This window comes from Callospermophilus lateralis, chromosome 10 (genome assembly GCF_048772815.1).
Source record: "Callospermophilus lateralis isolate mCalLat2 chromosome 10, mCalLat2.hap1, whole genome shotgun sequence".
NCBI lineage: Eukaryota > Metazoa > Chordata > Mammalia > Rodentia > Sciuridae > Callospermophilus > Callospermophilus lateralis.
Window position 1 is genome coordinate 12,413,641 of NC_135314.1, and position 17,386 is coordinate 12,431,026.

Genomic DNA, 17,386 nt, shown 5'->3' on the forward strand with positions numbered 1-17,386 from the left:
CTGCTGTTATCGCCCCTTGATGGCTACCATTATTTAATTATTGTTTATAGTAATGCTTGTAGCACTTTAGAGCAATTAAAATTCTGATTTAGGAACAGACCAGTCTGCCCTGGAAATGTTTGACTGGAGAACAGGGGCACTTAGAAGTTCCAAATGTTTTAAAAGTGGGAATTGATACCCAGCATCTTGGCAGTTGCCCTGAACTGTTATTTGGCCCAGGGGCAGTGAGTCACCTGCTTCTGGCTCTTAGCATCCCCACTTTGAAAGGGCAAGGTAATTGGAGAGCAGGAGTCGGAGGCCGGGGCCCCACAGTCTGATTTGGTACAATGTGGAGTGAGACTGCTGTTTTCTAGAAGGAGGCTAATTAGGGCATGAGGACTCTTGCTGGCTCCTGGGACACAGGGTCCTGCTGGGTGAGTGGGTGAGGCGGTACACTATCTGGTTAGTCACCCTATTATAAAACAGACTCCTAGGCAGGCCTTTTATTTTAAAAAGAAAAGAAAAAAATCACATCAGCTGTGAGCACCTAGTTATGCATTGTAGCCCCCTACCTCTGGAACAAGGGGCTCATCTGCCTGTGGGATTTCCTGGAGTTCAAGGCCAGCCGTGAGCACGGTGAGGGCGCTGAGTTCTCTCAGCATGGTCATGGGAGAATCTCAAAGCAGATTTGCCAATTAGCTACTTATCTAAGTCAGGTAAATGATCAGCTCTTGGAAGTGCTCCCTGTTTCTTTTCTACTTCTTGAACATTCCAAATGGTTTGTTTGCCTTCGTGCTGGGTGGCTCAAGGTTTCCTGAACAGCTCCGCGGTGGCTGGGGCAGTAAGGAATTGGTCCAGGAGGAGTGGCCAGCCGCCATCCCCTGGGGGTCTCCTGCCGCTACAGAGCGCCTGGCCGGACCTTGGGGAGCTCCTAGGTTCCTGCTTCCGTGATGCATGTCTCTCTTCCCCTCTCTGCTCCCCAGGATGTTAATGCAGGCGAGGGCAGCGAGTTTGCAGACAGCGGGATCGAAGGGGCCACCACCGACACCGACCTCCTGTCCAGGCGATCCAATGCCACCAACTCCAGTGACTCGCCCCCCACCGGCAGGGCCTTCGTGGGCAGCGACAGCGGCAGCAGCTCCACGGGGGATGCAGCTCGCCAGGGGGTGTACGAGAACTTCAGGCGGGAGCTGGAGATGAGTACCACCAAGAGCGAGAGCCTGGAGGAAGCCGGCTCCGCGCACAGCGACGAGCAGAGCAGCGGCACCCTGAGCTCCCCGGGCCAGTCCGACATCCTGCTGACGGCCGCGCAGGGCACGGTGCGCAAGGCCGGCGCGCTGGCGGTCAAGAACTTTCTGGTGCACAAGAAGAACAAGAAAGTGGAGTCGGCCACCCGCAGGAAGTGGAAGCACTACTGGGTATCCCTGAAAGGTAAGGGGGGCGCTGGCTGCATATAATATGCACCATTGATGAGCCCCGGACCTCACCTGATGGAGGTTTCTGTGTTATGGTGTAGAATTATTTCGTGTGAAGTTTTTAATGTTTTATTTTACTGTGGCAAGACCATAATAACATTAAGTCTGCTCTTAATGATCTCTCATGTATGACACACTCTTGTTGACTCTGTGTGCAACGTTTCAGACACAACTCCAGAACTTATTCATCTGCCTCCACTGGAACCTGAAGCCTCTTGATTAGGACTTCCTCTGCCCTGTCCCCCATCTCGTGCAAATGAGGCTTGGCGGTGGTTCTGATTTGTTTTACTGTTCTTCATGGTTAAGCACGAGGAGCATGTCATGCCCAATCCCCTGGTAGCAACACCTAGTTCTGTTGACAGGGTGGCCAGGATTGCAAACTGGGAGTTGGAAATAACAGAAATGTATTGTCTCCCAGTCCTCGAGGCCGCAAGTTTGAGACCCAGGTGTTAGCAAGGGTGGTTTCTCCTGAGGCCTCTGTCCTTGGCTTAGAGATTGCCATTTTCTTTGGGTATCCTCATGTGGCCATCTCTCATACCTGTGTCCAAATTCCATCTTCTTGGAAAGACACCAGTCATGTTAGATGATCACCTGCCCATATGACCTCACTTTTCCTTAATTATCCCTTTAAAGTTCATATCTTCAAATATGATCATATTCTGAAGTAGTGGGGATTCGGACTTCAACATAGGAGTTTTGAGGGACAGAGTTCATCTGTAACAGGCCTGAATTTGTGGTTTAAACAAACTTCTCTGGTGATTCTTGCTCTAAATTTGAAAGCGATGATGGTGGCATGGAACAGAAATAATTAGGTGACTGTTTTTACTTGGGACATGGTGTGTATGGGAATATTCTTTCCCCTGCCATTTCCTTAAAGGATAAATGACATAGGAAGGCAGGGCGCAGGCTTTTGGGAGCATAGTCCATGAGCCCATTAGAGGAGGAAGCCTTTGCTCTCTGGGTGACCCAGATCTGAGTGACACAACCTGTCAGGAGTCAGCTGAGAACATGCAGCCACAGAGCCCTTCACTTCTTAATCCTGACAGGTTCCCATTATCTGCAGACACACTCCGGGCTTTGTACTTGCCACTCAGAAACAAGACTCACTGCTGACTTTTCTTAGCAATCCTTGGATATTTAGAAAGAAAAGACTGAACCACTGGAAACTGGGATAGAGACTTCCCAGAGATTCTTTTGCACTAAACAAAATAAATAATTAAAAGAAAACCTATCTAGAATGAATCTTGCAAATAACTTCATGAGTAGCTGAAGAGCTTAGAGCTTATGTTCAAGTGAAGATAAAGGTAAACAGACTTTGATCAGGGAGTATGTGGTTCTTGGATTTGCTGCTTCTTGTTAGTCTTAAAATTAGAACAAGTTGATCATTGAGTAAAAGCCAATTTCAAACACCTCCTGTGTGGATGCTTCCAAATGAAAGCTAAAAATGTCTAAAAACAGCTATCCGGAAGGACTGTTGTATGCATATGCTAGGATTGTGGGTGCCCCCTAATTCATTACATATAGACTTCTTTTTCTATTCTCCACCTGCAGTAAAGTGTGTTGCTTCTTTTGTGTTAAGTACAGATCATTAGGGTTGGATGAGTCATAAAGATTATTTAGAGCAGCCTTTCTCAACAGTAGCACTGTTGACATTTTCCAGATAATTCTTTATTCTGGGGGTTTCCCTGGGCATAAAATGCTTAACAGCCTCCTTATTTGTGTTCATCAGATTTCTATTACTATAACAAAATACCTGAGATAATCAACAACTTATAAACAGAAAAGGATTGTTTTTGTTCAAAGTATTGGAGATTTGAGTCCATTTTGTTGGTTGTTCCTGTTGCTTTTGGTCCTGTGGCAGGGTAGTACGGCATGTTGACAGTGAGTAGCACAGTTAACCAATTACTTTCTGGATGGGGAGTAAAATGGAGAGGAAGAGAAAAAGGACTTGAGGTCCCATTATCCCTTTCTAATCCATGCCCGATAAACCCTAAAGGCCTCCCACTAAGCCCCACCTCTTAAATGTTCTAACACCTTCCAGTAGCCCCATCCCTGGTGGCTAAGTGTCCAACACATGGGCCTTTGGGGACCTTTAAGAACCCAACTCTATAGTGCCTGTTCTTACTCATTAGATGCCAGTAGCACCTCCCCACCAAGTTGTGACAATCAAAAATATCTGCAGGCGTTGTCAATTTGTCCACAGAGAACCTTTGATTTAGAGGAAAATAGTGTCGCTTTCCGTTTTTGTTTTTTCTTATGTTTCTTTATCTCTACTGAATGAATTCCCATTCTTAAGGCATGAGACTAGGAGGTACAGATGTTTTAGCGTTTTGATTAAACTGTTCCTTGAAAACCCTCGAGATCTCCAAAATCACAGGGATTATGGGGAAAACAGTGTTGAGGTAGAACACTGAACAGTATGTGTTTAAGTCATATGTAAGCAATTTAGAACCCCAAATTTAAGAATTGTTCTATTAAGCTTTATTAAAAATTTATAAAAATAAGCACCATAAGACATTGTCTCTTTTTAAAAAATGACCAGAAAACTTTATCCTTAAAAAGAGAAGCAAGTGTAACTTAAATTGGTAGAGGGTATAATGGAGACTCCTGAATTATGGAGACAAGGACAACAGGTATGAAGTTATAAAGCTCAGGAACTCTGTGCTGCAAGGACTTATTTAATATATATTTATATTTTTAGTTGTTGATGGACCTTTATTTTATTTGTATGTAGTGCTGAGAATCAAACCCAGTGTCTCAAACATGCTAGGCAAGCACGCTACCACTGAGCCACAGCCCCAGCCCCTGCAAGGACTTTAAGCAGAGCCTGTGGTTAAACTGGGCCAAGGGCAGGGGCAGTGTGAACTGAGTGGGCCGTGCAGACCAGTATTCTCCATGGAGCTGCATTTAGGGATGTTGCTCTCAGCAGCTGTCACGAGGACATGTGAAATACTATGGGCGAGGAACCATTGCCTCTGAGGCAATACGACTTTTCTATTGATCTTCATTATTCTACATATTGCATATGAACAAATTTCCTTTAGAGACTCATACTGCAACCAAATAGATTGTACATTGACAGGCTCTGCAGTTCCCCAAAAGCATGGTACTTGTTGGAGGTAAGGAATCTGCAAGTTGAGGAAGAGATATACAAGTATACCCAGGCTTCCCTGAAATTGGTTTCAATTAGTTGAGAGTAAGTGTTCAGCTAGTAATTGCAATTAAAATGAGCTTCCAGTTCAGGTGATCATGGAAGACTCTAATGAAGCCGCCTTACCCGAATCCTATGAAATATCTCTTGCTACTGTCTCAGTTTTATAGTGTAGTTAAGTATGGACCAGGATTCTGGCTTCCCTTAGACCTCCTTATGTGTGCCATACATTTCCCCTTTCTCAGAACAGGACATGAACATGGCTTATTTCTAGAAAAAAACAAAAACCACATATAGATAGATCTGAGACCACAATGTATCATCTCTTTTCTTACCCTGATTGCACCTAAAGCCAATATTATATATTTTTTTCTCCAAGAGTGTGGTCCAAAAACTAAATCCATTTCCTGGTTTCCTGTCGTGTGAGACATTGGAAATGGGCTTCAATTGAGCAGTAATGACTGCTGAGTCTTCACCCAGTACTGGATACAGTACCCTAGAACCTGGGAGCCACATTTGCAGTCACTGCAAAGGAGCCTCAGGACCCCCATATGCCTATAAGGATGCTCATAGCTTAACATGCCAACACAGGAAGTAAGATTCTCAAAGAAGTTGAAGCCATGTGTAGAGCTCTTTGCTAGTTTAGAAGCTGTGGTTTAAGATCTTAACCTTTATCTAGGCCAGTCATAAACCTGAGTACAAGCATGACCCCATTCTCTTTATTTCCTGGGTTCTGCACACTTTAATTTCTAGACCTTTCCAGCTAATAAATGTTAGCTTACACTTTAGACTGACTTTTCACTGCCCCAGTGTCGAATACTGACATGGCCCGCTGTTCTGCTTCCTCAGGATGCACGCTTTTTTTCTATGAGAGTGACGGCAGGTCTGGAATTGATCACAACAGCATCCCCAAGCACGCCGTCTGGGTGGAGAACAGCATCGTGCAGGCTGTGCCCGAGCACCCCAAGAAGGACTTCGTCTTCTGCCTCAGCAATTCCCTGGGCGATGCCTTCCTGTTTCAGGTTGGTTGGACACTTGCTTTGCAGGACATTTCTAATCTTTGGATGGGATACCTGCCTCTCCTGCCTGAATACCCCTCCCACCCCCCTTTTTCATTTTAGTGGTGGGATTTGTCTGTTGTTCATTATGGAAACAAAAGGGGCGAATGACAGAATATGCATCTATAATGGGTTCCAGGAATGAGAGTTCCCATGCAGAGATTTTCAGAGTGAAGCCTGAGGAGAGTTGTGAGTTGAGTTTGAGAAACTTGCCGAGTTTGCTGTGAGTTTTAGAATTTCTGCACGTAGCTTCAGTACCATTTGTGTAGCATTTAAGAAAGGATCATGAGATCCTTAATTTAGACATGATTAGCTGTCAAAATTTTTTTGTATCATAATCTGTTCTTTTCTAATATTAATCATAAAGTATAATGATGAAATCCCAGAAAGGACTTGCTGTCCCTAAATAGTTTCTCTTCCTCATTTTATCAGAGCTCACTACCTAGCATTCTATAAGTTTGACTGATAATTTTTTAAAAAATAGTTTTCCTGCTTTAGGGTTGATATTTGCTGTTATAAGGAATCCTGAGGTTTTTTTTTTTTTTTTTTTTTTTTAAATTGGGATACATCCTGCAAGAATATTTTGTGGCTTTCAATCATGAAGGCCTTCCTTGTTTATCCCATTAATGAATTAATCACTCAAACCTTCGTTCCATACTGCATCTGTGCTATACACAGGGCTGTTGAGAATCCCTCTTAACGTAGTTTCCACCCTTAAAAGTGTTCACTTGTAATGGGAGGCACAGACACAGGAACAAATCTTTACTTTATGGTAAGGCCCAGACAGTAAGGAAGAACTGGGTTAAATTGGGTGAAATGGACAGTGAGAATATTCTATGCAAGGAAAGAGCTAAAAAAAAAGGTATGGAGGGAAGAAATAGTTTATTTCATCAAATTTTGTAAGTTATTTCTATTTGGGAAATTAAAGTAAGAAGCATAAAGTATGTTGATTTCTCTTACATAAAGACAAAGTGTCTGTGTTTTCTCTATTAAAATCTGTGAAGGAAACCACACAAAAATAGAGTGCACAAAACATAAATGCTCTGCCCAGTGAACTGTTACAAAGTAAATATGTAACCATCAACCTGGACAAGAAATGGAAGTTTCAGGCTGAGTATTAGTTTCCCCTACCCACATATCCACACCAGCCTACTAGTTGAATACCATGAACATGTCTTCTATGATGCAAGCAGGACATTGTTTATCTAGGAATGGCTTAATTGCTTCTTTATTTTCAAAAGATAGTTTTGCTGGATATAGTATTCTTAATTGACAGTATTATTTCAGCGCTTGGAAAATGTCCTCCCACTGCCTACTGGCTTGTATAGTTTCCGCTAAGAATTCAGCTGTTAGTCTTATGAGGCTTCCATTTTTGTGAGTTGCTTCTTTGCTACTTTCAAGATTTTGTGTTTGTTTTTTTTTTTACACAGTTTGATTATGATGTATGTAGAATCAATCTGAGTTTACTTTACCTGGAATTCACTGTAGTTCTTGTATGTGTAGTCATGCGTGTGTGTGTGTTTATAAATCACATTTGGAAGGTTTTTAGATATTTCTTCAGTCTTCCTTTTCTCCCTTTCCTTTCCTTCTGTAACCCCTTTTTGGTTTAAATTCATATATTTGAGACTGAGCTGCAGGTCACTGAGAGTCTATTTTAATCTTTTTTCTTAGACTGGATAATCTCAGTTGATGTACCTCAAGTTCACTAATTCATTTTTCTGCCAACTCAAATTTATTATTGAGCCCATTTGGTTATTTTATATTTCAATGCCAGAATTCATACGTGGTTCATTAAAAAGAAAGTCTATTTCTCTTTTGGTGCTTCCACAGAACCATTTGGTCAGTCAGAGGATGAGCCGAGGTTCCTTCTCAGGGCTTTCCGGACATGTACGGCTCAATGCATGTGTGTGAACTTCTAAATTCCCATAACTGTGCCAGGGTTTCTCAAAGCTCCCTATGGAAATCTTATGCCTTTGTTTTCCCTCAAGTTTCTTGGTCAAATTCTTGTTTGACCCACCTTTTATCACTGCCTCAGGCAGCTGTGATATTAATAGTTTTTCACAAGTATCCCTGGAGTAGACTGTTAGCATGAGTGAGATCTGAGTCAAAAAACGGCAAGCCCTGTGAATGGGGTTTCCTGGGATGTGCTAGACAGGGTGGGTAATGACAGTTCTCTGAGAATAGGTCTTAGCATGAAGTTCAAACTCATTCTGTTCCCACCAGTAGTTGTTAGGCTGTTCGTTTCCATGTGATTGTGCAGATGTGGAGATGGACATGGGAATGGGGCAAGTGGAAATGCATAGAAAACTGTTTTCTTACTGAGGTTTAGCCATTTATCTCTAATAAATGCATCTCAGATTATTGCAAGACTTTGATTGATTTCCAAAATGCTGGTAATGTTCATTTTAACAATTTGTCCAGGGTGCTTATGGAAAAATGGTTCCTGGAAGTTCTGACTTCCCCATCGATGCTGACAGCATTCACAAGGACTCTTTAGAGATGAGAGGTTTAACTATTATGCCGGGATGAAAGTTGTGAGCTGAGGTAGTCCTAAGACAACTGGGACATATGGTGGCCTTTCCATGGATAATTTTGAGTTTTTCCCAACTTTGGAGAATCATAAGCAGTTTCTGCGACCACTCTGTACCTTTTCTCAGGATTCTTTTGCCCATATTTCTATCTGGTCTCTTCCTGGGAATGGCACTATAGGCCCTGGTACAGGTACATGCTCAGGTTTACCAGATACCGCCAAAATGGTTACCAGGTTCCAAAGTGGTTTAAATAATGTCAGTCCCTTCAGCAACCAAGGAGAATTCCACATGCTCCTTATCCTCAACAATACCAGGTGTCATCAGATCTTTTTTCCTTTTTACACTTTTAGCATGAAGTTCAGCACTTTTTCATGTGTTTGATAGCCATTTCAATACCATTCACTTTTGTGAAGTACTCTTTTCCATCTCCTGCCTATTTTCCATTGAGTTTTCTGTCTTCGTGATTCATAGCAATTCTTCACATATTTTCTATATTATTTTTCTCTCTTTTAAATGACATTCATTACAAATATCTTTTTTTACACTGTGTGTTTGTTATCTTTTGCTTCCTTAAAGGTGTCATTTGTTGATTTCTCACTTCTCAAATCATCCTTAATGAGTAATGCATCGGGTAGCCTATTTTGAACATCTGCATGTTCAAAGTCATAAAAATATTCTTCTGTATATCTTATAGACTATTGTTTGATGCATCTGGCATAGCTTTTTATCTATTAATTGGAAATCTTGTAAATGAGGCTATGCCCAAGCACCTTAAGAGCAGCAACATTATTGTAATATCAGCAGCTATCTTTTACTGAGTTCTCACTGATGCCATCGTCTTGAAAGTATTTTACAGGATGAGTCATTCTAATCGTTAGAGCTGCAGTGAATTGGATTGTGTGTCCATATTTTAACATATCGATATGGACTCTGTTTGGTCAAGCTAACACTTAGGAAGACAGGAACGGACACTGAGGCACACAGCCACTGCACTCAGGGTTGGATTTAAACTGAATCTTTCTTTAGGGTTGTATTTAAACCAAGCCTTGCTTTCTCCAGAGCCTCATATTGAGTATCATGTTTATCTAACTATTAGTGTTGCTGTTGTCCCTGAGAAGGACATGGAAAGATATCAATGGCTGTAGTAAAAAGTGAGCAATACCCCTCATTGGGAATATTTCTAAACCATATCCTGATTCTGGCCATTCTGTCTTCACCATACAAGTTAGATGATCATCCGATTGGTTTCAAGGAGGCTCCTTTTTCTTTTCTTACACTCCTCTTACATGAATTCCTTTTGAAAGGACTTTCAAGGCCATAAAATTGCTACTAGAATCTAAATACCCTATAGGTCACATTGTATGAAGTTCTTTTGTGGAAACATAAGACCTTATTCATGAATACCTCTGTGTCTTCTTGTTATGGGAATTTTTTATGGTACTTATGTGGGATAAAGCACAAAATGAACCTTTTCAGAGGAAATTACTGCTATTTGGGATCCATGAGGGCATTTTCTGTATTCTACTTATTGTAATCCACATAGTTCTGGAGGGGCTGGATTTGAAAGAAACCTGGGTGTGTAGGGGGTGAGGTTAAAGCAAGGGAGATCAACCATGATTATGGAAATAATTTGTAGGTTATTTCAGCCTCAGGGCTCAATTCAGTGCACAGTTTCCAGAGCCTCATACTGCTGATTTGGTTCTTTTACTAATATACCCACAGCTTTGCCCCTGGAAAGAGATTCGTGTTACCAGGAAAAGTAGAAAAGGGGTTTTATGTGCATGGTGGGGGTGGTTGTAAACACGAATGTTAGGGCAGCTCATATAAAAGAGTTCTGTGCTATCTGCAAAGTGAGGCTATAGCTCCTGCACTTGAACTCTTCTATTTATTTATTTGGTACAGGGGATTGAACTCAGGGGCACTGGACCACTGAGCCACATCCCAGCCCTGTTTTGAATTTTATTTTAGAGACAGGGTCTCACTGGGTTGCTTAGTGCCTTGCAGTTGCTGAGGCTGGCTTTGAACTTGTGATCCTCCTGCCTTAGCCTGCCAAGCCACTGGGATTATAGGTGTGCGCCACTGTGCCCAGCTCTAAACTCTTTTAATCAGAGTTATTTTCCTCCAATTTGAAGGCAGAGATAGCTCCTGTCACTTACAAAGTACAATTTCTCCTTGGGCTTTCATTCATCCTTTATTTGAGGAAAATTATGAAAAGCTTGGCAACTTAGAGAGAAACATATCTCAATATTAGTTTTTAATCTCTATACCAAATACCTTGGGAACATAGCTAAGGACAGGGCAAGCAAGCTATCCGATTTGGTAAAAAATCATATGCAGTTACATATCTAAAGCAGTGGAGAAAATATTTATTGCCAAAAGTTCATAGAAAGTTTCCAAGTTATTTAGAAAGTCACTTATGCTAGGGTACTTTGTGCATATTAAAAATAGACTCCTAGGGGTGGGGGGGTATAGCTAGAGTTCAATCCCAGTACCAGGAAGGAAGAGAGAGAGAGAGAGAGAGAGAGAGAGAGAGAGAGAGAGAGAGAGAGAGAGAGAAAGGAAGGAAGAGGAGGAGGAGGAGGAGGAGGAGGAAGTGGAGGAGCAGGAGGAGGAGGAGCAGGAGGAGGAGGAGGAGGAGGAGGAGGAGGGCAGAGCAGCAGGGGAGGGAAGGTGATGGAGGAGAGGGGAGAGAGAGACTTTTAAAAACAAAATAGCATCTATACCATCATATCCTGTTGTGGATTAAATGTGCTAACGCAGTTAAGTGTCTGATAGAGAGCAGATGCTCAATAAATGTTAATAACAGTTGCCATTTTAGTAATAAAGAAAAAGAGACTGGTTTTCTGTGCTCTTTGTACATAAGCATCTTTACAGAATGGAGTGTGGCTTCACTGCATGGTCTGAGGATTGGCGTTCATTGGGCTCTGGAGATCTGTCTTGCAGTGGCACATCTGGCTCATGTGGGAGACTTGAGGAAAGTCATTCATTGGCAGATGCCCAGGACAAGGGCACTCAGGAAAAATCCCGGAATCCATCTTTCACAGATGGTTCTAAGTGACAGAAAAGACATCAGAGGAGACTTGGCATCTTGGACCTGAATACACTCAAGTCCAGCCTCCCTCTCAAGGTGGGCGCCATCTCCACAAGGACCCTGCCAACTGGTTAGTCTGCCACTGGACACCATTCCCACCCTGGAGAGAGCTCCCTACTTTCCAACCATCTGCTGCATTAGCTGTCCATAAGTCCCAGAAGGTTCCCGGTCATGTTGAGATAACATTCTTTTTGGTGACTCTTGATGGCTTCCTTTGTTTCCATGTTCTCTCCCAGCGTCTAATGCAAGTCTTCTGCTTATCCTTCTCATAACCTTTTAAATAAGTGTACCCAGCCTTCCTTTTCTTCTGACCGTGTCTCCTCTCTGGGTTCCCCTGCCTGAGGTTCCTGAGCCGTTCTCCCTGTTGTTATTTGTAGGCGAGCTCTGGAGCTGGGATCTGTCCTCCGGCCCCATGCAGCCTGCAGGGGCTCTTGCTTGTCAAGTCCTGTAATTGACTGTAAGCCACATCGTAGTGACTGCTCATGTTGAGCCTCCCATTCCTCAAGCCCTCAGCATCCACTCTTACCCAACAAGGGCTTCCGCATCTTATTTTAATAGATTTTTCTTCAAATGCAGAACTTTATTTCTTTGAAATGTGACCCTTGTGGGTTTTGTTCTTCTAATGAATCTGTTGAAATTGTCTTGGATCCTGTGATCTTGCCTGGGGCTTCCTCCCTCATAGCTTTATGTTATCTCAGGTATGACAGGGTGAATAGGGGATCTTCCTTCTCCTGTTGATTTACATGTTGACTTACTTTGCAGCTAAATCCTGTTTTTCCAACATCATGGATCATGTCCCTGCCCCTAGCCAGCTGCTTTAGAAATATCTAACCTTGATTTTGGCACCAATTTGTTGTAGACAAGGGTCAGCTCTAGAATTTGTGGAGCCCTGAGCAATTTTGTGTATGTGCGAGGGTGGGGGTGCGGGGATGGGAGGCTTACCAATGTAAAGAATTGTCTCATCTCAGACCCTCTTTTCAGCACCATTCTGGTAGCCCGATCTCACTGAAGCCAGTGCAAGAAATTTGACATAAGCTGGCAGGGGAGTGACCCACTAGGCAGGGAATCCTGTTCATGAACTTAGGGCATCTTACTGACTTCACCTGCGGGATACAGGCTTAGGAACTCCCAAAAGAGGAGAAACAGCATGGAGGCTCTTCCTGTATTTTGTCCTTTTCAGGCATCATTAGGGGAACTGTCTTACCCATTTTTTTTTTTTTAGTTGTTGTTGCTATAACATATTACCTAAGACTGTGGAATTTATAAAGAACATAGATTTGTTTTGCTTAATGATTCTGGAGGCCAGGAAGTCCACATGGATGGCAGTGGTATCTTCTTATTTGCTGGTGAGGACTTCGTGCTGCTTCAACTCATGGTACAAACTGGAAGGTCAAAAAAGCATATGAGAAAGAGGGAGAATACGAAGGTTAGACTTCCCTTATAACAACCCTCTCTCATGGTAACTAATCCAGTTCCATGAGAGCATGAACTCTCACACAATCAAGGCATTAATCCATTTATGAGACCTCCATCCCCATGACCCAAATACATCCCATTAGACTCCACCTCCCAAGATGATCACATCAGAGACCAAGCTGGGACATGAGTTTTGGTGGGGACAAACCATATTTAGAGTGTAGCAGATACATGGAAAATTTCAAGGAAATCGTTCTGAACTATGGGGCCTCCTGAGGTGCAGAGTCAGGGCATGATGCCACTTCTTACCTCTTAGGGGATACCTGAGGGAGACTATGTGTTACTGTGCAAAGTGCAGAGGCAGGACTAGCAACAAGCTGCATCATATGCTCTTTTACACTGTGCGAGAACTTTCCCCACTCAGGTTAAAAGTACACTGCTGAGATATAGGAGTTAGCTCTCCATTACTATAAGAAAATGCCTGACACAGGCTACTTACAAGGAAAAGAAGGGTTACTCAGCTCACAGTTTGGAGGTCCAAGTCTCAGACCTGGTGTCTTTAATAGCTTTGGGTGTTAGGGTAAGAGTGTATGTTAGAGCAAATGTTCACATGACAAGCTAGGGAGTGGCGAGAAAGAACAGGATGGGCAGGGTTCCAGGTTCCCTCTAGAGTTCTCTCCTCCAAGGACCTAAGGACCTCTCACGAGGCCCCACCTCCCAAAGGTCCACAGCACCTCCCTGGGAACCAAGTGTTGAACATGGATCGTGGGGACACTAACCATTTTCAAACCATATCAAGAAGTGTAATTGGGTCTGAGCTAGCTCTTAAGTATACAGTTTGTGAATGGTTATGTATCATGCAAATAGTGTTAAGTAACATTATTTGTTTTCCTTTTTTGCACTGTTTTAAATTTGTTCTAAATCAATATAAGTGCATGGCTTAAAATGATTCAATTAATCTTAAAAGACTTACAGTGAAATTCTCTTCCTGCTCTGCTCCCTCCTCCCCATAGTCTCATCCCCAGAACTATGCTCAACTGTTTTAGCCGGGGACTTTTGTTTCTTTCATTGTGCTCTTGCATGCGTCTTCATTTCTCACCAACAGGCTTACTCTGCTATTTCTTAGAGGTTTTGAGACATTGACTACAGTAGTCCCCCATTACCTATCGTCATGCTTTCTATGGTTTTAGTTACCTGGGGTACATTTGGGTCTAAAAATACTTAATGGAAAATTTCAGAAAGAAAAAATTCATAAGATTGAAATAACTTATTATAGGATATTGTTATAACTATTCTATTTTATTATTAGTTACTGCTCTTAAACTCTTCCTGTACCTCGTTTATAAATTAAACTTAATATCTTAGGTGGGAATGCATCACAAAAGTGGGGTGTGTGTGTGTGCGCGCGTGTGCATGCATGTATGTGTGTGGGGGGGGGAGTAGGGAGAGAGATTGGGTCCTCTGTGGCTTCAGGCATCACTGGGGTTCTTGGAACGTATCCCCTGCAGGTAAGGGAGGACACTGACCTTACTTTGTGTTAAGATAGATGAATATTTGGCTGAATTACATACAAGTCAAATGCTTCTTTCTACATCTTTCTGGGTGGTTATATGCAGGTTCGGTATTAAATCCGTAGTCAGTGACATTGTGGTGTTGTGACCGTGTAAACAACAGTAACTCCGGAGTGAAGAAGCCTATTAAGATCTTATCTTTTAGTCTCAGCAGTGGCTGCTCTCTTCATTTTCTCCTGGCTCGGTTTGCTTGTGTTTCTGGTGAAGCAGCAATGTTTCCTAAACCTGCCGCGCGCGCTGTGGGCAGCTGTCAGTGACGCTTCCCTAACGCTGTCCCCCCCTCCGGCTATTCTGCCACTGTGGGTCTGCAGGAGGCCCATGCACAAGTCACTCTGGGATTCCACTCGTGACCCTCTTTAGATTCCCGATCTCAGTCTTCCTTCCTTCTTACCAAATCTCTGCATGTTCATGAAAATAACCTGGAATAACTTCCTACAGAATGGTACATATTTGAAACATCTTCTTTCTATCTTTGAGCTACATAGCATCATTTAATCACTTTATGATCACATCCTTATTCCTGATTCCTCATGTCTACTTGTTTTGAAGAATGTGGAGTCACTCCCTTATCGGTGGTGGTGTGATCCTTCATTTTTCTTCTACTGACACTTGAGTTTGGTTATTTTAGATTATTAGTCCTGAAAATCTATCTTTCCTCTTCCTTTTCCTTTCCCTTTCCCTTTCCCTTTCCTCCCTTCTCCCTCTCCACTCCCTGTTCTTTTCTCTTCCCTCGTCTCGCCTTTCCTTTCCTAGCTCTTGTTCCTTCTTCATTGCAACCTGAGCCTTTGTTCCTAACTTCTCTGAGGATGCTGTGGGTTTCGGGGAGCTCTCTCTGCTTCTCTTCTCCCAGTGGGTTTCCTCCTACATGCTTCCATCTCTGCCTTTCATGCTAGACGTCTTCATCAGGTGCCTAATGATCCTTGATCATCCGATCATGTTTAAGAGTAAGACACAAAAAACTACTGTCGTCTGTGCACCTGGTCAACTACTAGGGCTCCGATGGCCTAAATGGATAGCAGGTGCCCTTGTCTTGAGGGACTCCAGTGGGCAATATTTGGTCATCTTTTCTTGGGGTCTTTGAACTTTGCTAGAGATGAATCCTGGAATTTCTGTTCACTGGGCAGGTTTCCATTGCTCCTGCTTCGCTGCTGTCTGGCTTCCTGGAATCTAGCACTTCCCATCTCCAAAGAGTACACGTGGGCTGGTGAGGGGTGGGTGAGGACTTTCTCCAGTGGGGCAAGGGAAACTTGGGTTAAGTTCTCTTTACAGAAATTTTAAAATTGTTGCTTAATTGAGGCTTGCATTAATCCTTAAGTATTATCAATTTAAAACCAGTGGGAAAAAAAAGACTTTGAAGAATTCACATAGGAACTTTTGTTCTTATCTAACCTCTTAAAACTGAATCACTTTATTCTTTCTTTTTTGTTCTTTTACAATGAAAAAAGAAGAAGTTTGACCTACTTTACAATTATTCTTGTGCTTCTGTAAACTCAAATTATCCAAAATCTTAATTTCCCAAATCTAGCATATACTCTCTGCTATTTCCCTTGTTTAGCATGAACCTCCCTTTTCCTGCTACTCACGTAACCCATCGATTATCGGAAATCACCAAGTGTCCTCCATGCAGTTGGTAATTGAAGCAACATTTATTTAAATACATAATGAAGCTCTGAGCTTCATCATAACTCTGTGCTCAAAGGGACTCTTCATGCAAAATGCATTTTTTTGCTGATTATATTCCTCTGTTGGCAAGAACATTGCTTCTTCCCCTCACTGAACTTCATACAGTATTTATAGCATCCCCAGAAGGCAAAGGAAGAATCACAACATTCACTCTTACCTGTCTGCTGCCATTTGTTTGATGGAAGGAGACAGCCTGAGGATGTCAAGAGGGTGCTTACCACGGGCTGGTCTCTCCTTCCCGCCTTTGTGATCACTGGGTGCTGGTGTGAGGGGTCTTTCTTGGACTTGGGGTCCCTACCTCATCTTTAAGAAGGTGATACAAGGTTAGTGATTGGAACAGCTTTCTCTAGGAGCTGGAACTTAAATCCTGGAGAGGCCATCTCGGGACACATTACATCAAGTTGGTGGTATGCTGTGATCTGCTGAACTGCTAGGTCTGTGAACAGTCATAAAATATTTCAAGACTTTTCCCCACTTAACTAGCTGCTGAGAGCAGTCCGCACAGTGTTCCCTCCCTCTTGTCAACACAAAGCTGCTTGTGTGTCACTGCAGAAGGACAGACTTTGCAGAAAAGCTCATTTGCTACATTGTGCTTCCTAGGAATTGATTTGCTTAATGATAGAGAATGGCAGGGACCGCTGTTTTATTTAGACAGGACAGCGGGAACAAAAATTCTCTCTAATGGAACTGCCTTCAGCCACTGACAGGTTTTAAGAGAGTTTGCAGGGCTGGGGCAAACTTAATGGTTAAAAGAGCTGGTGGCTACATTTTTCATGAAGCTGTCATCAGACATTTTTATACAGTGTATTTTTCTCTACCTTTTAGGACCTGGTATACTTCCCCTCTTCTTTTTATTATGTTTCATTTTCAAACTGTTCATTTTTCCTTTAATCATAGTACAATACACTTGCCATAAAATTATCAGCTGTGTTGAAGGGCACCCATCAGTGGCATAAGGTGCATTCACACTGAAGCACAGCCATTGCCACCGTCCACTTCGTTTGCATCTTGCGAGGCTGGATCTCTGTAACACAATTCTCCATTCCTTCTACCCTTGCCCCCGGTAACCACCATCGTCCTTTCTTTTCAGTAGATAAGTTTGAGGATATCTTCTTGCCAGAGTTAAATACACAGCTTTCCAAGGATGTTTAACTTTGACTGGTATGACCTCTTTTCATTTCCCCTTCTCAATTGGGAGACAAGTATGACCCCTCTGATGTCATACCGTGTTGCTCTTAGCTGAGTTTGACTGAGATCCTCTTTAGAGGGAGACAGAAGGAGAACCCCTTTCATTCAGTAAAGAGAGTAAATATCTGTTGTTCTGTCAAATCCATCAGAGTGTGGCCCTTCTGGGTGTTCAAAAGTGCATAATATAGACTCCTTTATTTTCAAAGCATCACCTGTTTGGAGATGGGAGTCTTACTACTTACT

At 42.7% G+C, this 17,386-nt stretch overlaps 1 protein-coding gene across 3 annotated transcripts in view; it reads left to right on the forward strand.

Moving 5' to 3' along the window:
- The window catches only part of Tiam1 (TIAM Rac1 associated GEF 1), a 362,213-nt gene that overhangs the window by 251,173 nt on the left and 93,654 nt on the right, over positions 1 to 17,386 (forward strand). For all 3 annotated transcript variants that reach the window (XM_076867146.2, XM_076867149.2, XM_076867147.2), the window contains 2 exons: positions 963 to 1,410; positions 5,455 to 5,627. In XM_076867146.2, coding sequence (XP_076723261.2) covers positions 963 to 1,410; positions 5,455 to 5,627 — 621 coding nt within the window. The remainder of the gene's footprint in view (positions 1 to 962; positions 1,411 to 5,454; positions 5,628 to 17,386) is intronic.